The sequence below is a fragment of the Amblyraja radiata genome, chromosome 1, assembly GCF_010909765.2.
Source record: "Amblyraja radiata isolate CabotCenter1 chromosome 1, sAmbRad1.1.pri, whole genome shotgun sequence".
Classification (NCBI taxonomy): domain Eukaryota; kingdom Metazoa; phylum Chordata; class Chondrichthyes; order Rajiformes; family Rajidae; genus Amblyraja; species Amblyraja radiata.
The window spans coordinates 153,079,086-153,091,160 of NC_045956.1; the positions used below are offsets into that span (position 1 = coordinate 153,079,086).

At 41.7% G+C, this 12,075-nt stretch overlaps 1 protein-coding gene across 2 annotated transcripts in view; it reads left to right on the top strand.

Annotated features, from left to right (window-relative positions):
* Positions 1 to 12,075, top strand: part of atp8b1 (ATPase phospholipid transporting 8B1) — a 142,264-nt gene that overhangs the window by 15,234 nt on the left and 114,955 nt on the right. Inside the window, exon 1 of one of the 2 annotated variants that reach the window (XM_033033009.1) lies at positions 7,796 to 8,014. The exons of the other annotated variant lie outside the window; for it this stretch is intronic. Within the exon in view, the coding sequence (XP_032888900.1) occupies positions 7,984 to 8,014 (31 nt within the window). The 5' untranslated portion in view covers positions 7,796 to 7,983. Of the gene's footprint in view, positions 1 to 7,795; positions 8,015 to 12,075 lie in introns of those variants that run through there. 2 annotated transcript variants of the gene reach the window in all.

Sequence of the window (12,075 nt, forward strand, 5' to 3'; positions counted from 1 at the left end):
GATTAGTATTACTGAACATTTTATTTATTATGGGTTTTGCAGAGTGCCACGTGTATATATCTGTTGTGCTGCCACAAATAAGAATTTCATTGTTCTGTTTTGGGACATGTGACAATAAAACTCTCTTGAGGTAGGGGAGAACTGATTGGAATGTGGAGAGAAAGTTACAGAAGAATGCGATTGCTCTGAGCTGGCACAGACATGATGGGCCAAATGGCTGCAACCTGTGCCATAAGGACATGTGTTACTGTGGTGAACATAGGATGGGTAGTACAGTTGTGGAATTGGTCCCTGAAGGGGGATGGAGGCAGCAATGCTCTTTATTTAACAAGTAGGTTAATGTTTCTTGTACCTTGCATGGAAAATTGTGGAATTGCTCTTTTTCAACTACCACTGCTATTTGGAGCAAATGGGTGCTTCCTATGTTATAGATGTGAGGTACAATATGCAGAATTGCATTAAACCTCCTTGTTGAGTCCTATGAGGTTTCTCTATTAACTGTAAAATTCATCCAGAAACCACCTTGCAACTCTGGTGGAGTGTGGAACTGTTGGTTGTGCAATAGTCTTGATGCAATGTCAAGAAGATTGTGGATGAGCATTAGCAAAACCCTGAATGCATCTGCATTTTTTTATTTTTTTTTGGATCAGCTGTTCATGGCATGCCACTTAACGCCAGAATTTCAACCATGTTGCATGCAAAATCTCACGCAATTTCAAGGGAGTGCTGCAGGGTTAGGATTTTACCCTTCTGACAAAATAATACACCGAGTTTTAATGATTCGTGCAAGTCTCGTAATTATATTTTGGAAAATAAATTATGTTTTTGGGTGTCCTGTTAAGTTTCATTTTCATCAACTGAGATCAAAAACCAAGTGGTCAGTATGTCCAAGAATAGTGGAGATGTACATTCATCAAATTGAACTCTGGGTTCATGTATTTATCAATAGCTGTGGGATGTGTGGAAATAATGAGTGTTGCATTTTAAACGGTCACCAATGTAGTGTTTTGTGACATTTTTTTTCCCCCCCTATAATTGAACAGTTTTAAGTGTCTGCAAATGATGTCCCATATGGACCCCTTTTGTCTTGGGGTTTCTCCATTACCAGAGGGAGGCCACACTCAAACTGGTAAAATAGTGTTCCGCTTGGGTGGCTGACAACCCAACGGTATGAACATTGACTTCTCCAATTTTAGATAACAACATACCCACACCCCCTGCCCACTTTTCTTTCCTTTCTCTTCCCAATGCACCACCCTGATGCGCACTCCTATCTCCCATAATGCCACCTTTCCTAGCTTCACAATTCTCCAATTTTGGAGAACTTTCTCACCCCCACCCCATTCCCATCGACACACACCCTCCCTTCAGCTCTCCTCTTCTCTCCTTGTCACACTTTTTTTTTTTTTTTTGTCCCATATTTTTGTCAACTCAACACAGAGTTTACCATTCACACTCACACCAGGGACAATGGATAGAGGGCAACGAGCCAACCAACCAGTGGGAGCATCCATCAGAAGCTCAAGCTGTCATAGGGAAATTGTCCAAATTGCTTGCAGTTTCCGGTGGTCTAGGGTAGGGGCTACAAGCTGTACCACTGTCATTGCATATTTGATTGAAAGATGCAGCATGGGAATGGGAATCCTTTACACTTGGGATCTTATCCCATTTTCTTTCCCACTCCCTACACGTTCAAGCAAATTAGCCCACAGACACTCACATCTTTGGGATGTGGGTGAAAACCAGAGTACATGAAGGAAAGCCATGTTGTCACAGGGGGAATGTGGAAACTCCACACAGACAGCACCTGCGGTCAGGATCAACCTCTGGTCTCCGCCGCTGTGAGGCAGCGTCTCTAGCAACTGTAACTCTGTCTCCATTTTGCTTTTGACATTTACCAGAATTAGATTTCAACTTTGCCAATGGTGGGTTCTCAGTTTTCTCCAGATTATTTTTGACCATCCTTCCATATAGTAATCACAGCAAGTTGAACTTGTAACACGAGTTCAACAACTAGATCCTTCTCTTGGTCAAGCATGTTCTCGTGCATTTATTTCATTCTGGGTTTGCCCCATCGATCAAAATATGGTGCAGGCTCTTCAGGAATTGATTTTTCTTTTTGTCCAAGTTAACCTTTTTCTCTAGATGTCTTGTTGATGTGTATTTTGCAGATAGCAAGAATAATTTAGCTTTTTGCAATTAAAGCATTAATCTGCTTTCAGCCACTCGAGGTATGATACAATTAACGAGCGTTAAATGTTTTGCTGTTTGGAATGGAGTGTCTTTCACTTGCCGACCACTAGTCTGGTAGCAACATTTCTACTCCTGTTCCATTCGTACTAACGGTGTCTTAATTTAGCAATACACAGGACCAAGCAGTGGTGATTGAAATCTGTTTGAACCGTGAACACGTGGAATGGATTTTGAGATTGTTATGTTGTGGGGAGAAGGCAGGAACGGGGTACTGATTGGGGGTGATCAGCCATGATCACATTGAATGGTGGTGCTGGCTCGAAGGGCCAAATAGCCTACTCCTGCACCTATTGCCTATTGTGTTGCTCGGTGGTTAAGCTTCCCAAGAAAAGCAGGGAGTGGAGAGGAGTGGTGTAACCTTGGCACTCACAATCAACTGGATATTTTCTAAAAAACATTTTTGATGCAGAAGTTTTGCAACCTGTTGTAAATTTTGACTCTGAAACATGAAATATTTCAGCTGTCTCTTTACTTAGTTGTCTCTTTACAGTAATCTCTTTACTCTTTACTGTTATTACTTGTGGGCGGAGCACCAAGGCAAATTCCTTGTATGTGAATACTTGGTCAATAAACTTACTTATCTATAGCCTGTTTTGTTTGCTGTTTTATGAAATATGGCATAGGATATCTATCTGTTTGCTGCATAGACCTAGCCTTATGCCAGCTTTCTCTATGTTATGGGTTCCTTTTACACCAATTCCATTATTGTTTGGAAGTTGAGTCGCTAAAAACAAAACTCGGTCCATTTCAAAAACGGAAAATGCACCCTGTTTTAGCATCCCAAGAATTTACATTATAGCTGCCGTTCTCAGGAGCTCTTCAAACATGAGGGGTTGGGGGAGGAATAACAAAGGAGGACCTGGCGAGGGGGGAGCGCCTTGAGGAGGGGGGAGCGCCTTGAGGAGGGGGGGAGGGGGGGGAGGAGAGTATTCCTGGTGTGGGATACTTATTTCATTCATATTTGAATGAAATGGGAAAGACACAATAAAAACAATTTCAAAACAGCAAACAAAGAGAGTGAATTAAAGATGAAAATCCACCAAGAGGTGGAGAAGCCAATAAAAGTTCGAGCCTTTGTTCAGATCAGAACAGAGAGAAATGCCCAGAAGAAATATTAGTTCTAGCTTGTTTTATTTCGGTAGTAACTAAACTTGTTAATTCACCTTGAATCATTTCTAAATAACCAATTCCCACCTTGTATGATCTATTGTGCCTGAGCTCTTTACCAAATGCAGAATATGATTATTCATTAATTTCTTCATTTATTTGAGCTGTTTTGTCTTAAAATAGCAATTCAGTTTCAACAAATATTCCAATTTGATGATAAATTAAAACTGCTGTAATTTTTATAATGGCAAATCTTGAGGGTTTGTTGCACAATTCTATTGCATTGCTCTGGTATTTCCTAACAGACACGGGTCTGCAATGTTACCATATAAAAGGGGCTGTCCCACTTGGGCGACCTAATCCGTGGGTTCTGGCAAGTTTTCCCTCGACATACTCGCAGCATTGTTGACACAAAGTCCTAGGAGGTCTTTGTTACTCTCCTTCATGATCGAGAGTAGTCCCCGTGTACTCGAGGCCACAGCTAGGTTCGCGGCGCAATTTTCAACCTTCAGACTTGTACAGACAGCCGGACATGATAAAATCAGATATGGTCTGAGAGAAAAGAGACTTGTGGAGTCATGGTCCAGGCGTAAGTAGGAGGAGGTGTCCAAGAGCTGGCGCCTGGCCTCAGGCAGGTAGAGGTCAGCCTGCCAGACTACCATGGCCCCTCCCTTGACGGGTGACGGGATTGAACTCTTGTGTAGCTGCAGCCAAATAATTTGCTGATATTCTGTGAGGAGGTTGCCGAGAATTATAATTGGGTATGATGTTGACAAGCACTTAAGGGATTGCAACTCGTCAAGGGAGTGAACATCTCAGAAGAGAAAACCAGAACAAAGACCATCTTCTTGCAGTATCACCCTTTGCTGCCCATGTTATTAAAACGATGGCTGTGCTAACTTGTATCATTTATACAGTATATATAAAGAAAACTGAAATTTAATCCAATGTCTGTAGCTTCACAGAATGTAGCAAAATGTAAGTTGGTTTCTAAATGCACAACAATTCAAAGTGCACTTCAAGTGCTGCCTGTACAGAGTTTGTACGTTCTCCCTGTGACCACATGGATTTTCTCTGGGTGCTCTGGCTTCCTCCCACATTCCAAAGGCCAACAGGTTTGTAAGTTGTCCCTCGTAGGATAGTGTTAGTGTATGGGGTGATTGCTGATCAGCACGGACTCGGTGGGCCGAAGGACCTGTTTCCATGCTGTATCTCTAAAGTTTAAAGTGAGAGTCTAAAGAGAGGCAAAACAGTTGGAACCTTGTCAATGTCAGGTGGAAATGTCAAAGGCTAAGAAGGCATTGCTTTAAGCTGAGAGGGCACAGTTTAAAGGAGAGGTGCGAGGTATTTTGTTTTGCACAGGGGGGTCGTGGGTGCTTGGTATACACTGCCGGGGATGGTGGTGGAGACGGATACGATAGTGGCATCTAAGAGGCTTTTATGCCCAGAAGTAAAGTAACAGGTTTATTAGATATGCGTTTTGAATATAAACACCACTTCTTAACAATTATAAACTTTTCCAATCTGTATGAATTGGAATCTCACATTAGCAGAGACCAATTTGGAGTTCAGATCAGTTGTAGTGTGATAGTTAAAATAGGGCAGGATAGAAAGAGGAAATGTGTGTTTCCAGTTTGTGTGTACCTGACCAATTAGTTAAGGTACAAGTAAATATAGATCTCTTTAGTTTGTAGTGTTGGACTCTGCTCTCTCATTACAGTTCATTGCGATCATTCTACATCTTTAATGAAGGATAATGTAAGACCTTTTGACTGAGATGCAAATTGTACGGTGAAATGCGATGCCTGCCAAGGGAGTTTAAAAATTAAACCTGACAGCTTTGTTAATTCGTTGAATGGCTACGAGTGTCCAAAGACAAGTTGTTGAATGATTTTTAAACTGCTTGATAGTTATAGCACTGCAGAACACTCAACCCTACATGTCCAGTATAGTGTGTGCATTCTCCAGGGCAGGCATTAGTCCAGCCATCGATGATGCAGCCTAAGAAAACAAAACAATGTGATATACATTTGAAGACCTTAATTTCATGCTCAACAACATTATTAGATCCTTTTAAAATTGCTCACTTAAAATTGTGCTTAAATTGAAGGGACAAGGATGGACACCAAGTAGCAGGTGGTGAAGATGAATTGACTGATGTCCTATTGCAAGAGTTATAATGCAATTGTGCGACCATGTGCCCAAACCATTTACAATTTTGTAATTTTATGTAGTTGTGACTTTGTGCCTCAAGTGATTTGTACAACAAACTACTTGTTGACAGTATGTAGAATTTCCACAAAAGCAAACATGGCCATTCTTTGATGGAAACACTGCACAAACACCAATGAGATAAATAACCAAGCAATCCATTCTACCTATAGCCATGCCACCATAATGGATTGAGAAGAAACTCAAGGATCGAACAAGATTGTGGGATCCATCTGGAAGTTTAAATAAAAAAAAGCTCTACAAGTGTACTTTCAATTTGCCTATGGAACTCGCAAGTTGAGAAGCATCTTAGATTAGTTAGTTTAGTTGGATGAGTTTATTTCTTGTTCACCAAGATGTAATCAAAGTCCTTGTTTGCACCTTGAATAGACTATATACACAGTAATGGATATAACAAAAATTACAGCAATGAATGCACAACAGCAAAAGGGTGCAAGATTGTAATACAATCCAAAGCAGTGATGGTAATCGAATAACCAGGAATGCACGCATTACTCCATATAAGACCTAACCAAAGTTGTCAAAAGCTGGAACATGACATCCTGACTTGTACTCCGTGCTCCCAACCAAAGAAGGCAACACACCATACTCCACCTTTCCCTCTCTATCTACTTGTGTTGTCACTTTCAAGAACCCTCTGTAGATTAAAGCTGTTAAAGGTCCTGTCATTATATGCATTATTTCCCCTTGCATTAAACTTCCCCAAGTGCCTGTATTAAACTCCATCTGCCATTTCTCCACCCATGTCTATGCCCTGCTGTATACTTTGACAGCCTTCCTCGCAGTCCACAACTCCAGCTATCTTGGTGTCATCTGCAAACTTAATAACCAACCCATCTACATTTGCATCGTTTATATGGATCACAAGCAACAGAGGTCCTAGCGAGCAACAGAGGTCACGGTGGCGCAGCGGTAGAGTTACTGCCTTACAGCAAATGTAACGCCGGAGACACGGAGTTTGCATGTTTTCCCCGTGATCTGTGTGGGTTTTCTCCGAGATCTTCAGTTTCCTCCCACACTCCAAAGACGTACAGGTTTGTAGGTTAATTGGCTTGGTAAATGTAAAAATTGTCCCTAGTGGGTGTAGGATGGTGTTAATGTGCGGGGATCGCTGGTCGGCACAGACCCGGTGGGTCGAAGGGCCTGTTTCCGCGCTGTGTCCCTAAACTAAACACAGATCCTTGTGGAATCGGTCTTCCACTCAGTCACACCCATCACTACCCTCTGCCTTGTGGATGCTGAAATAGGGAAGGTTTGGAAATGTATGTAACTGGTGCAGACAAGTGGTTCTACCCGAGTTGGGCATCTTGGTTGGCATGGATGAAATGAGCTGAAGGGCCTGTTTACCTGCTGTATTGCTCTGACTCTTTGGCTCTATCCCCAATGGCCCTTTTGGAAATTCTTAAAGGGTTGGACAGGCTAGATGCAGGAAGATTGTTCCCGATGTTGGGGAAGTCCAGAACAAGGGGTCACAGTTCAAGGATAAGGGGGAAATCTTTTAGGACCGAGATGAGAAAAACATTTTTCACACAGAGAGTGGTGAATCTCTGGAATTCTCTGCCACAGAAGGTAGTTGAGGCCAGTTCATTGACTATATTTAAGAGGGAGTTAGATGTGGCCCTTGTGGCTAAAGGGATCAGGGGGTATGGAGAGAAGGCAGGTACAGGATACTGAGTTGGATGATCAGCCATGATCATATTGAATGGCGGTGCAGGCTCGAAGGGACGAATGGCCTACTCCTGCACCTATTTTCTGTGTTTCTATGTTTCTATGGTGGTGAGCCTAGGTAAGGATAGCATTTGGCCCTTTAGGATTGATATAAGCAAACCAGAGGGGGTTTTTATAACAAGCCTGTTTTTGTGATCATTACTACTGACACATTTTGTTTCTTCAAATTACAGAAAGCCTATATTCGACTTGCACAACAGCCTTGTGTTTTTAGTTTGTTAAACAAGTAACTTGACCAGAATGCCACTGCTATACAGCAGGGCTCGGTTTGTTTGTACCCAGCCACCTGTGTTCTTGAACTGTTTCTGGATTGGCTCAGGTCAATGTAGCAGTCTGGTTGGAGATATTGCAAAAAACTGTCGACTTTGACGCTTTCCACGTTTGGAAAGGATCCATCTTTTATTGTTAATGATTAACCAAGTTCAGTAGTTAACCTTTGGGCATCGTTGTAAGGTGTGGTTTGTCTGTTGAAAATGGTATTACATCGGGAATTGTCTGGTGTATTTGACTTTTTTTTAAATATCATGAAAGAACATTTCTGCTAACTACTTTGCAAATGGGACATGTACAAGTTCATCTATGATTAACCAAGCGCAAATACTGAGCTTGCCAGACTGCATAAGTTCGATCTGTTCTTCCGCCTTTGAAACGTTCAACTGTTAAATGGATAAGAGACGTACGTTGTCTGTTCCCGGTAAGTGCATGTATGATACTGGTAATATCGAGTGAGAAGCAACTTTTTTTTCCCTATTGAAATAAACTGGAGTACAATGCTCAACTTCTCAGCTGACTGGGGAATAAATATCTAAGTATTAAATAGACCATTATTGGAAATATTGGCAAGCTATTCCAACAGACATACCATGTTCAAATGAACACATGCTTTAAGAGATTTAAATTTAACGTGTGTTCCAATTTTGATTGAATAAAAGCAGAGTCTCTTGCTCAGAGTAGGGGAAATAGAGAACCAGAGGAAATAGGTTTAAGGTGAGGGGGGGGGAAATTTAATAGAAACCTGAGGAGTTATGTATTCACACAAAGGGTGGTGAGTCTGTGAAACGAGCTGCCACAGGAAGTAGTTGAGGCAGGTGCTATTGTGATGTTTAAGAAACATTTCGACAGGTACCTGGATATGATAGGTTTATGGGATACTAGACCAAGTGCAAACCTGTTGGGTCTGTTTCCCCAACGCGCGTTTGCGGCGGGGGGAGGGGGAGGGGGCTGCGGCATCACACACACACTAGCCACCCCCCAAACACACAGGTGGGGGGAGGGGAGGAGAGGGAGACGGGGTGTGCAGAGAGGAGAACACAATATGGAATGTCAATCTCAATTACAGCACAGAAACAGGGCCTTTCTGCCCACCTTGTCCATTCTGACTAAGTTCAAATCTGAAAAGATTTTGGCTGTTTTTCTTTTATTTATTCCTATGATTTTATTTAAGTCTAGGGTCAACCCTCTGCCTTTACTCCATGGAGAAAAGACCCAGCCTCTCATTTCTTGCTCCAACAGTCCAGACCAGTAACATCCTTGTAAATTTTTTTTGCACCCTTTCCACCTTAGTGACAGCATTCCTATAGCAGAGCAACAAGAATGATGCAGAGCACGCCAAATGTGGCCTTGCCACCGTCTTGTACAGCTTTAACATGTCCCAATTCCTGTAATACATACACTAACTGATGAGAGCAAACATGCTTAACACAAACATGCCAAATGCTTCCTTCACCACCCTGATGGCCTGTGCCTCCACCTTCATGGGACAATGTCCCATATGTTCCACAGCACTCCCAGGGCCTTGCCATCTACCGTGCAAGTCCTGCCCTTTTCTTCATTTTTGTTTGCTGTGCAGTTGGTCATGCTGCTAAAGCCTGTTTTTTTAATATATACTCTGTGCCTAAATTGGGTCATCGTTACCACCATTTTGTTATGCAACCTAATTATCCATAAAATTGAATTACTAATTAAGGGAACATTGGTGATTGCATTTCCAATGTTACCACAGTGATTACACTCAAGGTAATGTGGTCTTTGTTAACAATGGCTAAAATATCCTTTCGGGAGGTCTGGAGTTTTGAAAGTTATTACATTATAAAAGATAGTCTCTTTGACTACAGGAATTTCCAGTGCTGGTGCGTGTCATGAATGATTGGGGCAGATGCTCCCTCCCTGTTTCTGTGTGCTATTATAATGTATTTAAGTTGTTGGGTGAAATACTTGAAAGTTATTGTACAAGGATTTGACCAGGGACAAAATTAAAGGTTCAATAGAAAATCCCGAGGGGTGCTCTGGTTTTATTACTGAACCATATGTGCTCCGAGTGAAGGATCTTTGTCACTCCTACTCCTCTTGCTGAGGGAGACTTGTTTCTTTCTGCTGCTGTTACCAGCAGTTCTTGCTGCTGTTACACTATTGTAGCAGCGGTTTTATCCTTTGCAGCAAAGAGGAATCTGATGTTCTGTAGTTTGTCAGCGCTGGGTTTGAGTTTTGGGGAAGATTGGATTGTATCTTCCCCAGCAATATATAATTGCATTCAGTAAGAGCTGCCAAAAGATGAGTCTGTCCCTTTCTGGCCTATCAAAACCTGGAGTTGGTTCAGTGGGATCTCTACCATTCAACTCAATGTCAGCAAGCTGCCTGGATAGTTTAATTGTTGAAAAAATCATTAATTCAACGTCACACAATGATCAATAAAACAAAAATCAACATAAGCTAAATACTCATTAATTTAAATGGTGTGGTTGCACTGTTTGCTAAGCAGTAACTAGAATGTGTAATTTAAATATGTGTAAAATAAAATTATTACAATCATTAAAAAGATGAAATTTGTAGCATTTTTTTCCCCTCTCTGCCTTGATTGCATTGGGACAAATGCAAACGGTGCCATTTTTGGTTTTATCTTGAATGCTCTCAATAGGACAATATTGCCAATTGGACACATTTACCAGATTTTCTCTACTGTGTTCTTGCTGGATTACTGTGAACACAAGAGAAGGTAGAGAGCAGATTAGGAGAAACAATAAGTGCTGGAGAGTCAGGAAGCATCTGTAGAACATGTATGGGTGACATTTCAGGTCATGAACCTTCTTCAGATTCCAGTTCTCTGGAGGTGCTGCCTGACTTGCTGAGTTACTCCAGCACTTTTTTTTTGGTAAACCAATATCTGCAGTTCCCTGTTTCTTCATTGTGAATTAGGCAAATGTTTTGTTTCCTATCACTTAGAAATCAAGAATCTAAATTACAGTACCTGAAAAAGGAACCACCTTGCACTTTGTTCCAATTACACATTTTTAATTGCCATGAAATGATTTGAGCGATGACTTTTGATTGTAGGTGCCATAAATAGCCATTAAAGTTTTGATTAGGTCAGAATTAGCGCAATGATTCATTTGAAAACTACAGTGTGTTACAACAGTGGATGATGATTTGTAAATAATTCACTGATCTAACCCCAAGACATAATTTGTTTGTGTTGTTTCACAAATATTCAGTCTTGCCCACAAGGTTAAAACAAACTGGGATTTACAAGTGCCCTACACAGATCAATGTGTGCATTGTTCTTAAATGGAATGAGGTATTCCAAAACTCCAAACCAGCTGCATTTTTTTTTTAATGATTCATTTTCACTGGCAATGAAGAAATACTCTAACCACAATGCAATTGAAGGCAACTCATTAAATGTATTCAAGAAGTTTTATATTTCTCTTGGGGCAAGAAGGGTGAAAGTATAAGTGGTGAAAACTGGAGGAGGGTATTCAATTTGGCTGATCAGTCCTGATTGTATTGAATGGAGGTGCAGGCTTGAAAGGTGAAATGATTGCCCACATATGCTTCTATTTTCAATGTTTTCTCAGTTCTGTGTCATTTTGAGAAGGTGAATCATTTCGGAGATTACAGCTTTCAAATGCTAAAGTTGGTGTTTCTCAATTTCCGCTGGAATATTTTAGACTGCTGTGTCTTTGATTTTACTTTCAGAACTGCTCTCATTTATTTATCATGATACTCATGAATAGCAGTCGAGACTAACTTGAAACCTATATATACATTTCTCAAAATGATGCCTCCTCTCGTTGTGCTTGTTTTGGAAGGAAAGTCAATTACCTGAATAGGGAGAACACAGATGAGTGCATGAACCACCAGGACATAGAAGGCCAAGGATCAAGTGCTGGACAAGGGATGATTTTAGATGATTGGGATTGACTTCACACAGGGGAATCTAATCCTCTATGTAGGGTACGTCGAACGTACCAGGGCCCCATCCCCGACCTCTACATCGACAATTGCTTTGGTGCTACCTCCTGCACCCACACACAACTCACTCGCTTCATCAACTTCGCCACTAACTTCCATCCGGCACTCAAATACACCTGCACCATTTCCGACATTTCCCAACCATTTCTTGACCTCACAATCTCCATCGCAGGTGATAGATTTTTGACCGACATCCACTATAAACCCACTGACTCGCATGGCTATTTAGACTACACTTCTTCCCACCCGGCTTCCTCCGTTCCACACCAGGGCATCGGAAATGTCCTCATTCTTCAGGGAACGGGGATTCCCCTCCACTACCATAGATGAGGCTCTCACCAGGGTCTCTTCAATACCCCGCAACAGTGCGCTCTCTCTCCCCATCCCCTACTCGGAACAAGGGCAGAGTCCCCCTAGTCCTCACCTTGCACCCCACTAGCAATCACATAAAGCAAATAGTCCTCCGTCATATTTGCCACCTCCAACGTGACCCCAACACTCGCCACA